This window comes from Chamaea fasciata, unplaced genomic scaffold (genome assembly GCF_029207755.1).
Source record: "Chamaea fasciata isolate MVZ Bird 193981 ecotype frontalis unplaced genomic scaffold, bChaFas1.0.hap1 SCAF_1, whole genome shotgun sequence".
Taxonomy (NCBI): Eukaryota; Metazoa; Chordata; class Aves; order Passeriformes; family Sylviidae; genus Chamaea; species Chamaea fasciata.
Window position 1 is genome coordinate 13,573,221 of NW_027094086.1, and position 13,730 is coordinate 13,586,950.

Sequence of the window (13,730 nt, forward strand, 5' to 3'; positions counted from 1 at the left end):
AGAAAACGCTTAAAAGAAAGTTGAGAAATTTCAGCTTTATGGATGACTCAATTCTGTCTGTTTCACTATGATGTTCTTTGCTACTTCTTGGTGAGATCTGTGAGATCACCTCTTTGTGTTCTGAATTGCAGTATTCAACTTGTTTTCAGTTCAAATAGTACTGTTGGGTTTTAGCATCTTTCAGGAAAAAAGCATTGACACGTGGTCTCTGTTATTTCACATTTTTAATGTTGCAGAAGGTGAAACAATTTTTTTAGTCATGTATTTTCAGTTCCCCTGAATATGAGAAAAACCCTCACTAAAAAAAGGTAATTAAAATTTCGTGAAATTTGTAGGAAGGGTTAGAAGTCATTAATTAGTACATTAAATATATTTTTAGCTTTGATTCCATTGCAAATTTATCCATTAGTCCCAAACCATAACTTCAGGTAACAAGTGAAAGAGTGTTTAAATGTTTATCTAGAACTAAAGTTGGACTCCTGTCTTATAATTTCCTCTGGAGGCTTCAGTACAGCATGGCTTTTTCGTGTCAGAATCGATAGATGAACTTAGATAATGCAGTCTCTTCCTTCCTAACTGAGCAAACACCTGAACAGTGCTGTAAGGTATGAAATAATTCACATTGCATTACTGTGCTTTACTCTGTGTACGCAAGATGGCAGAGAATCCCATTTTGCTTGTGCTTTTGAGAAGAGTTTCAAATCTTGTGGAGACTGCATATAGTGTTGGAGAATGTCCATTTGGGTCATGTTTTGGGGCTGCTGTTATTGAGTGTTACAGCTTTCTATCCTTCTCATCTTCTTTTTCTTGTAAATTGTTGCTTTTTCAATTCTGTCAGTACAAGAGAAATGAGTTTGCATTTTCTGGGCTGTGCTTCTACATTCTGTGTAGAAATCCCAGTGCGTATTCTGAGTACTGAGACAGCTGCTTGTATCTCAGTCTTATTTATTTAAAACTGGCAAAGGAGATTTTTTTTTTCTTAATCTTATCGTTGAGATTTTAGACTGTTAAATAGGTGCAGCAAAAGATTGTAGTTTGGGTGCAGTGCTGTAGTCTTTGATAAGTGATGTTTGTGATGATCCTTCTGTGCCTGCTTAGGTGCTTCACATTTGTGCCATAACTAGGATGCCTGGCTGAGAAGCTGCTGTGTTTTATTATATCTGTGTAGAGGCAGTTATGTTTTTGTGTAGCTAGCTAATGTGCACATAATGCTTGCCTGTGCAGTGCCTGTTCATTTGTCTTTTTTTTTTAGCTTGAAGCCTGAAGTATTTAAGCATTAAAAATATGAAGATGTTTTGATATCCTCTGACTTCACTGTTGCTTTACTTACAAGCAGCAGTAAGCTGTGGGAGAGAGCAATGTGGTAGCCTTCAGGGCAGTGTCTGTCTTGCAATATTCTGAGAAGTCAGTGATTAAGCTTTTAGACTTTACAAAATAGAAAAATTTGTGGTGGACTGAGCATATATTGCACTTGGTGCTGTGGTTTAGTTGAGGTGTTAGGACATGGGTTGGACTCTATGATCTTGAAGTTCTCTTCCAACCTAGTGATTCTGTGGTTGCAGTGCTTCAATGAATAGCCTTTGTTTGCACTGATGAGATGCTTATCTAGTTGAAAATTCATGATAGACTTAGTCAGAAATAGACAAAATGTCCTGGCCAGGAGAGGGTTCATTTTTGCAGTAGTCAGGAGCAGGGAAGGCTAAGACCTGGAGATCATTCTATACCACCTCACCTCATTTTCCAGGGATGGCAGAAAGGCTCACTTCCAGATCCCATAGCATGGCAGGGGGGTCAGGTATTTTCAGGAGTTTACCGAGGGTGAGCAATACCCTCGGTAATGTATTCACCAATGTATTCACCATTCACCTCTTTTCTCATACACGTTGTCATTGGTATTGTTGCTGTTACTGTTCGCTCTTATTTCATTGCTGTCTCTGGTAAATTGTTTTTATCTCAATCCATAATCTTTACCTTTTGTGGCTTCAGTTCTCCTCTGCAGTCCACCACAGGGGCAGGGTGGAGAGATCACGTGGCACATGGTTTGAAGTAGTTTCAGTGGAAACACTTAAGTGGGAGAGTACCTAGACCATGACACAAAGGTGCAGAATACTTTTGAAAAGAGATGACAAAGCCCTTAAACTTGACCAGGAATGAAAATTAGGTCTTTCAGCATGACAAAGATTCAAATCATTGCCCTACTAATAAATCACCTATGTGTGCATGGATTACATATTTTAGATGGTTTATCGTGTGTACTCCAATATGAAGCGTTTATTCTATATGGGAAGCAAAATAAAATAGTAAATGAATTACAGGTAATGAAGAGTAATGAATTACAGGTAGAGCAAAGAACTTACTGTGCCAGGTTGATATTAAGTGGAAAACAAGTGGTTTATAGACTATATGTTTGGCACATACATTTGTAGCATTGGTGCAGCTACTAATGAGAAATGCTATGGAAAGTTTGAAATCAATTAGTAATTTTACAAAATAAGTCTCTGCAGGATTGCTTCTTTACAGTCACTCAAGCTGCATGCACTTGGGCTGTAATTAACAGTGTTTGAGGTGAATTCTGATAGCAAAATGTATCTCTGCTTGGAAAAATACCATGAATACATATTTGTTTTTCATTGTCAATCTACACTTAGCATTAGGAAAATTTATCATTGTTCCTTGGGCTGTAACTTTTGGCATGTGCTCTGTTTTTCTTAAAATGGCCATATTCAGTTTATTGAGAATGGTTCAACCTATGAAAAGATTAATCTGTGGTACTATCCCTTTAGTAGATTCCTTTTACAATGAATCACCCGTTTGAACTGGAACACTTCACAAAAATAGAAATAAAAGAATAGACTTGCTTTCCATAAAATGTTAAGCTCTGGAGTCTACCTTCTTTGCTGTAAAATCATAACCTTTTCCTGTCTGTGAACCCAGTGACTTTTTAAGTGTAGCCACAAGCTCATCACAATCCTCAAAGTCAGAACAAATTCTCACTGATGTGTAGGAAAAGGATACCTATCAATAATAGTCAATTTTCAAAAACAGTTTGGAGTAAAATTAAACACTTTAGACTTTCAGTCTAACATTCAGTCTAACAGAATGTTGCTGTGGTTTTCTGTTGCTAGCTTTTTTGATTACTACTAGCTCTTAGTCATGCATTCTCTTTCTATATAGAGTTTTTACAGTGGTGTTTGCTTGCCTTTCTAGGGTGCCGTTTGAAGGACAGCTTAAAGCAACTTTGCTTAGGGAGGTTCTTTGACCCCTCAGTATGACAGATCAAGGAAGTAAACGAACTAAAAGCTGCCTGATTAGAGAAAAAGGACTTATTTTCCCATTTGCCACTTTCAGCTGCATCCCTACAGGATCAGATGAATGGTAATATCCTTAGTGAGTGAGACTAGGAGACAGCACATCAGCTGGAGTTTAATTGGGTTGGAATTGTTCTGGAGCCATACCTTAAATTGTACTGTATTCCAGGGTACAAACTCAACCTCTTCTTTTTAAAACTTCTTGGCATTATATCCTATCTTTAGGTACAGTTAACTGTGACAAAGGAAAAGAGAAATACATTAACACTTGAGATTTGTGTATTTCTGTACTGAAATGGTGCCATTTACTATTCGTGTCTGATTTTCAGAAACTTCCAAGCAAAGTAGACAAATTTACTGCTCCTGACATTCTCAATCCTGGTAGTGGTGCCAGGGAATTTGTGCACTATTATTGCCAAAGATGAAGAACTACATGAAAATATGTTCTCAATATATTTCAGTGTTTTAGTGAAGTTTTTTGTATGTGGAGGACTCAGAATATTAAGCATGGTATTTGACATATCTGGACTTACAGAATGGTGCTGGTGGTGTGGTTAATTACACTTCGTTCTTCCAAGTAAGGTACTGTAATTCGGGTTGTTTTCTCTGTGGATGGTGAATAGAGAATGGTTAGATGAGAGCAAAATCCTGAAATGAGATCATGTCTGCCTTGTGTGGACTTCAGATTCCATGGAAGGTGGAGTCCCCAGCCAAAAGTTAATTTACTCCATCGTGATGCAAGTAATCCTGCACCTGGGTCAGGACAACCCCCAGTATCAGTTCAGGCTGGGGAATGAAGGGATTGCAGGCAGCCCTGTGGAGAAAGACTTCAGGTGCTGATGGATGAGAGGCTCAGCATGAGCTGGCAATGTGCCTTTGCACCCCAAAAAGCCAGTGGTGTCCTGGACTGCATCACCAGCAGTATGGGCAGCAGGGCAAGGGAGGGAGGGGACTCTGCCCCTCCACTCCGCCCTTGTGAGACCCCACATGTGTCCAGCTCTGAGATCCTCAGCACAGAAGATCATACTGTTGGAGCAGATCCAGAGGATGCCACCAGGATGGTCAGAGGGATGGAGCACCTGTCTGTGGGGAAAGGCTGACAGAGTTGAGGCTATTCAGCCTGGAGAAGATACGGCTCTCGGATATCTAGAAAGATCTTTCAACCTTTCAATACTTAGAGAGGGCCTTATAAGAAAGATGGGACAGACTGATGCCTTCAGTTTTAGCTTTCTTATTTTTCAGATTCTGTGTTGCCTAGGTGTGTAGCTCTGAGCTTCATATTAAGTGTCAGTAAGTTCTCTTCTCAGGGTAGATGGACAAAACAATCCTTTTCCAGCTTGAGACCAAGGACAACCGTTACAAGCTTCAGGCCCAAAAAGTATAAACAACGGAGAACTGAGGAGAGCAACCAGGAGGATGGAACTTTATAACCTGAAGCTATAATTGGACAATTAAACCCCAATATGCAAATGGACCAAAACTTAAAAAAGTGTGAAACCTCATGGCTGGTCGTCCATTTTGTGACCATTTTGGGTCCATCTTGGGTGTAGCCCTGGCCAGGCTCTTGTACTGCCCAAGGTGTATCCTTTAAGGCCTTTTAATAAGTACCAACTTTATTCTTTAACTCTGTCTACTCTCTGTTCTAGGTCAGCCTTTCAAGGCATCAGCTCAGTAGGAAGAAAAGTTGTTATAGACTAGATGAAAGGAAGAACTTTACTGTGAGGGCAGTGAAACTCTGGAACTGACTTCCCAGGGAGGTGGTAGATATCTCATCCCTGGAAACACTGAATGGCTGGTTGGACAGGACTCTGAGCCGCCTTATCTAGTGCAAGATGTCTCTGTCCTCCCCCAGGAGAGTTGGACTATATAGCCTTGGAAGGTCCCTTCCAACCCAGAGTATTCTGTGGCCCTGTGATTCTGTGACTGCTTGATTGAGTCCTGTTTCCACAGTGCTTGGATTCATCAGCAGTACCTAAATTCTGTGGAAAAAGTGATAAGTTAGTAAAACACTTTCTCTTCAGGTACAGAGTTGTGCAAGCTTTTGAAAAACTGCGTGTACTGGAGAATTAGAATTAAGGAAGATTTTGTTCCCATGTTTTAAACAGTTTAGAAATCAGTTTTGAAAAAGTGTAAAAGCTGTCGCATAAAGCTATAAAATCAGGGTTATTTTTGAACTTGACTGGTCATACTCCAGTAGCTAAATATAATCACATTAATAAGGTAACATCCTGCTCATAAGTACTTTAACAGAAGACATATGCTTGTTCCTCGTCATTTCAGTAGAAAACAATTAATCTAAGTCATAACTGAAGTAATGATATGACTTTGTAGTGAAGTGAGCAGTTAATGAAGCAGCTGATACATAGTTGCTTGAACCTGATTACAAAAAACTGTGTTTGCATCTTAAATAAATTACTGTACACTTTAAAAAAGAAGAATGTTTCAAATATAACTGGAAAATAAAAATTATAGCACATACTTCTGTGTTTGTGTATTAAAACCAAAACTCTTAACATACAATATTTCATGTGTTTTTACAAGTGCATTAAAAAAAACCCCATTCCTATCCTTCAAGCTAAAGGGGAAAATACCATTGCCAAGCTAAAATCTTATGTTTAGAAAAGCAAGATGAGAGCAAATACATGAGGAAACTGCAATATATGAGGAAGCAGATCTCAAGACAGAGCTTTAGAATACAAACTTCATTCAAAATAAAAACCAGGATGTTTAATTTCTCTTCCAATAAATGTGGGTATTACTCTTATTGGCAAGAAAAGAACACTGAGCATTTCTCAATTTATTGAGAGTTACTACTGCTTAAGTCTTTTTGATCACAGATCACTTCTGCAAGTGCCATATTTCAAGTTCTGGTTGTTGAAATCTAATCTTTACTCCTTTTCTCTTCCACTCCTTTGAAAACAAAACACTTGATTGTCCATGCACCTTGAAATTCAGCATAGAAATTGTCTTAACTTCCAAAGTTGTTTTTTGTGCTTCAGTACAAGCTGTACTTTAAGAATTAACTGGGTATTTCTGACAGGAGGAATCTCAACTATTTCTCCAATGCCTATGCTGCTGCTGTCAGTGCTGTGGACCCAGATGCTGGGAATGGAGAACTCTGCATTAAGGTTCCCTCAGAGCTGTGGAAACATGTTGATGGTAAAGAGACCATACTGAAAAATTAATTTAAGATGTCAGAGTTGTTAGCTACAAGTTTGCTTAGGAAGATAGTAGCTTTGAAGAAATAGAAGTAGTGTTACATTACTTTATGAATTTGTGATTACTCTTTCCTTTTTCCTCTCCACTTGAACTCTGAAAAATGCTTTCACTTCTCAGTAATATGGAGAAATGTTGCAATGTGCCTTTGCACTATATACAAACATCCTCTTCGCTGGTCATGACCCCAGGAGAATACTTGAGGAAATGGGAATAATGGAGTGTGCTGGGGGCTAAATTGTAATTTTGAAGCTGCTTACAGTATATATGATCGAACAAAGAAAATAATTTACAAGAATATAATTATATACATATTTTTACAAAGTTCTACTAATTTTATGCAATTTCACTTTGAAGAATGGTCATTTTAAAATTGATTTGGTAGTGAAAGTAGACTCCTTTATAAACCAGCATACTAGATCCTGGAATAAGTAACTGTTTTAATAAGTTACTCTCCAGTGTTGATTATTTTACTGGGATCTTACTAGTTCCTTGTATTATTTCATACATGGCTTTATAATTTTTTTCCCATGGATTTATGAGACCTCTGAGAGAATAACAACTGTATCATGAGGCTGATTCATGCAGTATTGTCAGATGCACCTTAACTGGAAAGACACTTCTATTTATTTTAATTTCTGTGTAAGGCAAACCTAGAAGGGAAAATATTCAAACGTATCATTTCACTTCTCAAAGTTTGAGTGCCAAAATATGGTGATACTTGTGGGATAAATTTCAGCATAAGCTTGAATTTCTTTTCTTGCCAGTCTGTTCAGAGGTGAGATTTCTGTGGAACTAAACCAAAGCGAAGACATTTAAGTTACAGGAAAAGCATTAACTATAATGAGAGATTTTAAGCAACTGCAAATGACAATAATATGTCTTTTAAGAATGTGCCTTCTTCATAGAGTTTTTTAGAGAAAATTTTTTTCACCAAGATGCCAAGGAGATCATGGTTAGGGTACAGTCTGCATAAATATGCTTGACGGTTGGGGAATTGGAAGATGAAATGTGACTCCAATTACAGTTTTTATTAATTAATAAAGATTCTTATAAATTAATCTCCTGTAAGTTGTGCTTAGGGAGGTCTCAGTTTTGTAAGCCTTGAGCTGTACTTGTAAGTGGACTGGGAATTCAGTGAGAATGTAGTTATCACATAATCTTCAAGGACCTAGAGTCCAAAACTGAGTTACTATTCTGAAATAACTTTCCTGTAAATTGTATCTACTTAGTCCAGTTTCGGTCTTTGTGCTGCAGAGTTAAAAGTCCTGAAGGTGCATATAAACTTTTCTCTGGACCAGCCAAAAGGAGGCCTCCATTTTGTGGTACCCAACATGGATGGCAACATGGCAGAAAGAGGGGCTCATGTCTTTTCATGCGGTTATCAAAATTCTACAAGGTGAGAAAACTGTCTTTGACTGTTAAATTTGTATTTACTATTTATTCTCAAAGTATAGGAAATACAAATCATTTATTCGAATTTTTTTAAGTTTAAAAAATTCTAAAACTTAATTTGTGCTTGAAAGGAGCTTACCAATGTGAAGTAGCATCTAATGACTAGTAATTAGAATGTCTAGTCTTTCTAGCTCAGCTGGAGGTAAAGACAAAAATACCTTGTAAAGCTTTATAAAGTTAATGTATTGTAGGAGTCAGTATGTCAACATTCATATATTCTTAAAGTATTTAGGGATATAGTTTGGAACTTGAAAGAAAAATCACCTGTGAAAAAGTAGAATTGTTAAGTATAATTGTTAACCATTCTCCCCCCAATCGTAACTTTCCTAGATTTTGGTTTCCTTGTGTGGATTCATATTCTGAGTTGTGTACCTGGAAACTTGAGTATACTGTAGATGCTGCAATGGTGGCTGTTTCAAATGGAGATTTGGTGGAAACTGTGTACACGCATGACATGAGAAAGAAGACTTTTCATTACATGCTTACTATACCAACCGCAGCTTCTAACATCTCATTGGCCATTGGACCTTTTGAAATCCTTGTTGATCCTTACATGCATGAGGTAATAATCTTCATCATAGAAGCCTCCTTTTTTTTCTAAAGAATTTTTTGTGTTGCAGTCAGTATAAATTAGTCTAAGAATGGGTATGTCAAGATCAACCTTCATCAGTACAGTCATATGATAAAGCTTGTCTAGTAATGCCTGTATTTAAATTTATCTCCAAAAAAAAACCTTTAAGTAAGCAGTAATGCTATTTATTTCTGAATTTATGGAGTGAATTTAGTTGAAATTTGGTTTCTTCCCTGATATGTAATACACTTAATATTTATGTATTTAAATATATTCGTAGGTCTTGTAACATATTTTCCTTTGCTTGTAGGTGACTCATTTTTGCTTACCACAGCTTCTCCCGTTGCTCAAACACACCACGTCATACCTTCACGAGGTGTTTGAATTCTATGAGGAGATTCTTACCTGCCGCTATCCTTACTCCTGTTTCAAGACTGTTTTTATAGATGAAGCTTATGTTGAGGTAGCTGCTTATGCATCCATGAGTATTTTCAGGTTAGTGTTTGAGAAAATTACACCTAAATCCACAGGCCTAGAAGCTCTAGATCCAAGACTGTTGAGAAATGTGTGAAACTATTTTTGTAGCCTGAGTTTTGGGCTTTCTAGTTTGAAAGGGCTTGGTTTTATTGACATAACAGACTTTTAATACCATTTCCATTTTCATCTGTTATAAAGATGTTGGATTTATTTTAAAAGAACCCTATCAGTGATTTTCCTTCTGAATTAGAAATGCCATGCATGAAGTATTTAATCTCAAATTAAGTGCAGAAGTTTGATTGTGTTATATTTTTCTCCAGCTGGGGTAGGAATCCAAGAGAGTGTGACCAGTTGAACTACTTAAGCTCTATACAGAAAGTTGTGTATAGATGATAATAGCAGGAGATCTGCCTGCATTAAGATTATTAAAAATTAAAAAGGATGTTACTAAATCACTGGAAAAACAGTAAAGAAATTATTTTACTTGTTTTGGTTTTTAAGACAAGGTCTCTTGTGTTTCTTTGGAGCCAGTGCTCATGTTGTGTTATTTTCTTTTTGTGGGGTCCAGCACAAATCTCTTGCACAGCGCAATGATTATAGATGAAACTCCACTGACGAGGAGATGCTTGGCACAGGCCCTGGCCCAGCAATTCTTTGGATGTTTCATATCCAGAATGTCCTGGTAAGTAATTTACCATAGTGTTCTCCAGAAAATGGGGAGGATCTAGGAAGCTCAGATTTTAATTTGCAAATTGCATTTTATCGGAAAAATAAATAAAACAGTAATTGTAGAAGAAAGCAAAAAATGGGAAAAAAGTAAGAATAATAAGCCCAGCTCAATAAATGAGATCCATTAGTATTTTTTGTTGTTTTGAAGGGAGGATGTGAGAGATAAAAGTTCCAAAGATTGTATAGATTGAATATATCTTCCTGAATGTTGTAGTGTGCTTTGGCATCTGAAAATTTTAGAAAGACAACTCTTTTGCATTATCAGTCAATTTCTGTTAGATATTTTGGATGATGAAGTATAGACTGCATGCAAAGTACTTGTAGAGCACAGAACTAATAAATTAAGAAGTTGTTCAGGGAGGATAATGCAGAAATTAATGTCAAATAGGAAAATTCCTGCTAAGGTGGTTATAACTTATGTCTCAGAAAACCTCCCCAAATGGCTCTTGCAGTTCTGATCAGTATTTATTTTAAATCCTTTTGCATACACTTATTTCCTGGGGACAAGTAACCCATTACTTTTTTTTTTAATGGGAAAAGTCTATGTTGCAGAGCATCCTTGTCTTAAAAATAAGGGAAATCAACATGTTCTTAAATTGATGTTTGTACTGTTGTAATTTCTCTGGCTCTCTTACTAATTTCTAGCCTACTTCTGTGATGAAGGCAAGCTTTTGCATCCTTCATAATGACTCCATTTTCATATATTCTTGTTCTATTTACTTCATCATACCCTGTGTACAATGTAATTTTTCTGTTTAAGGTTCTAGTTCATGGTCATGTTGTAGTTTTTGTCAGTTTTTTCTCTCTTTGAACATAACTTACAGAAGATATGTTTAAATGGGTGTCCACCAAATTGTGAGATAGGTATTTTGTCTGCTTGCTGTCCAAATCTTCTGCACTTCACTGAGTTGTTTATCAAGAAATCAGGTTCATATAGATTAGTAGTTGCTTTAACTTTAGTATCTGTTTCCACCAGTTTATTGTTATTGTTTCAGTTAAAATAGTTTGGTTTTATATTTTAATCTGGATTTCTGTGGTAAAAGTTCAGTTTTCACTGACTTTTCAGTTTCATTGGTCCTATCCAGGTGCCAAGTTTCATAAATTGGTTCACAGCTCATCAGACTTCTGTTGACTCAGAGAAGTTATACAACCTCTTGAAATTTGTGGCTATTTTTGAGCTGGTCAGAAATACCATCCCTTACAAAACATCCTCTGAAGTGATATAATTCATGTTTCTTTCGTATAATAGGTCAGATGAATGGGTGCTAAAGGGAATCTCTGGTTACATTTATGGCCTTTGGATGAAAAAAACCTTTGGTGTTAATGAGTATCGTCACTGGATTAAACAGGTAACATCATAGCATTTTCTATATTTTTCAGACATTTTGCATCAAAGAAGTATAAATCCAGAATATATTGATAGCTTTGCCTTGCAATCTACAGACCTTTTTGGTAGTGACAAGCCTCAGAGCTGAAATATTTTTACCTCTTGCTGCAAGGAAGAACACCGAACATACAAACCAAAATAAATTCTTGTGACTGCCATATTGTTGTTGTCTCTCCATGCAATTGGTTTTCCTCTTTTTGTTTGGACTCCTGAACCAAAAAAAGAGTAAAAAAATATATTACTTTTGGATACTTACAATAGAATATAGGATTCATAAGGATTTGTATTTTGTGAATTTATTATGCTGTGATGGCTATTCATATAGCTCAGAAAGGCTCCAGTATTAGCTTGGATTAGTGGTGGTTCAGGTATCTTTCAGTATCATTGGAGTACTAAATGAAATAATGAAACTGTTAAGAAATCCCTGTTTGAAGGGGTTTCTTTTATTGGAAAATAAATTTCTGTCTATAGCTTACGTTTCCAAATGTGATCTTTGAGACAGGTACTTTCTAGTGATAGCAGCCATGACTCCTCATTCTTTGCAAGTAGCATTTATTCACAAAAAGATACGTATCTTCTTTCTCTCATCACATTCTCTTACTCTCCCTGTTCCTAAAAGTAAATCCTAACCCCACTTGCTCAGTTTACATCCCTTACTCACGTGGGGACCCAATGCCATGTCCTTCTCTGCCTAATGCTCATTCAGTTCACCAGTCTTGTGTTGTCTGTGCTAATGGTGTGGGTGCTGCAGAGAGCAGCAGAACTGGATGGAGGTCTGCTCTAAGAGTTCACTGCTGTCTGCAGCAGAAGTTGGTCATGTTGTTCCCCATCTGTCCACACTAAACTGAAGGTGTCCACGTAGAACTGAGAGGCGCTACTATTACAGCCTCCAGTTCTGCCCTTTTTCTAATGTATTACCATTATATGAAAGTGTGTAAGTTGATATGTATCAATAAATCTCAGTATATATAAACATTTGGGAAATCTTTAACACTAGGTAACAGACAGGTATCAGTTTCCATTTCCTGTGCTTAAGCTGACACAATTTGATTCATGTTGACTTTTGGGTAACAGTGAGCCCTTACAAACACCCTGCCTTAAAGTGTGCTTCTTAACCTGGGCATGGCATCCCACAAGTTCAGACTCAGTGCGGAGCTTGGGGCAGACATAAATATTTATTTATTTGGTTGGTTGGTTTGTTGGTTGGTTCTGTATTTAATACATTGTATTTATTTGCGTATGTGTGTCTGTAGTTGTTTTCCATTGCATGAAATGCTGATCACATTTATTTCTTTTGGTCAAAGACAACTTACTTATTGAGTAATAATACTCTGGTTATAATGTAGTTCAGAAGTGTTGGGGATTAGCCCCCTATTCAGCCCCTGAACAAGTATAAACTGCAAATTTCTGCTGTTTCATTATTGTTTCTCACTTGAGGAACATCCCTGATTATAAAATATTTCTCCCTTTGTAAACAAGCTTATTAGGAGGTAGGACTTGAACAATATTAAAACCTTTCCTGTCTTCTTTAAATAATTTCTGTGCTCTTCAAAATTATGCTAACTTATATATGTTGTTCTTAGGAGTTAGATCAAATCGTGGCATATGAACTGAAGACTGGAGGAGTTTTACTGCATCCAATATTCGGAGGAGGAAAAGAGAAAGACAAGTATGTTTATTTAAGCTGCAAGGCATTGCAGGGTATGTTTTTATGGGGCCATTAATATATGCCTTGGGTGTGTTGTGTAGCACAAGGCCAAAGGCTGAAGATCTCAAGCTGCCCCAGGCATGTATTGCCAGTCTCATAAAGTACATGTTGAGTATATTGTAATACCTGTTGTTTTATTTTTCTTTGAATTTGAATCTCAAAGGAAATGAAGTATAATGAATGTTTTTAATGCTGTTACGAAACTGCTTTTTAGTAAGAGGATAAGAGAGAACATGGAGCTAGAATTTTGACGTGAGTTATTTCTGGAGTGTAATTTTCAGAGGGGTTTTTTTTTTCAAGGTTTTTTTATGTTATCACCAGCTTTCTCTTTCTTTGCTCCTTTTTCTTTCTGCTCTCAGATATCACCTTGTAGTCTTAGACTGAGATTTCTTAGTATATTGGGGGTTGAAAAGTATTAGATCAGTTATCTGTGAAGTACTATTAGTTACCAGTGTGAACTGGCTAGGTTTTTATTTTCCGTATAATTGCAGCTTCAGTTTGTCAGCTTAGAATGATTCCCCTTCCCTCTCTTGTAATACTCCAGTACTACTCACTGAGTAGTACTAACACTGGAGGAAAAAAAAATTGCTACATGTCAGATCATTAAGTTGATAAGGGTTTCAGTGACAAGCTTTTGCTGGGTTTTTCTTTCCTTGCATAAATTGATCTCCTTATAACACAGCCTCATAAGGAGTTGCTTTTTGGAAACACACAAGCAACATATACAGTTGCAAGGTTGAGCCTGTGCAGGTAGACTACTATGTCAACTTCTGTTCTTTACTGCAGCACAAGCCCCTGTATTATGAAAATAAAACCAAAATTGCCTATAACAGTGGTTCTTTTGCATTTGATTGTGTGCAAATCCAGATTTTGTTCATT

The 13,730-nt window shown here is 36.9% G+C and overlaps 1 protein-coding gene across 3 annotated transcripts in view; it reads left to right on the forward strand.

The window, feature by feature from the left end:
* The window catches only part of TAF2 (TATA-box binding protein associated factor 2), a 60,312-nt gene that overhangs the window by 5,607 nt on the left and 40,975 nt on the right, over window positions 1-13,730 (forward strand). For all 3 annotated transcript variants that reach the window (XM_066176876.1, XM_066176885.1, XM_066176894.1), the window contains 7 exons: window positions 6,349-6,467; window positions 7,782-7,923; window positions 8,310-8,541; window positions 8,861-9,045; window positions 9,596-9,709; window positions 11,006-11,105; window positions 12,727-12,812. In XM_066176876.1, coding sequence (XP_066032973.1) covers window positions 6,349-6,467; window positions 7,782-7,923; window positions 8,310-8,541; window positions 8,861-9,045; window positions 9,596-9,709; window positions 11,006-11,105; window positions 12,727-12,812 — 978 coding nt within the window. The remainder of the gene's footprint in view (window positions 1-6,348; window positions 6,468-7,781; window positions 7,924-8,309; window positions 8,542-8,860; window positions 9,046-9,595; window positions 9,710-11,005; window positions 11,106-12,726; window positions 12,813-13,730) is intronic.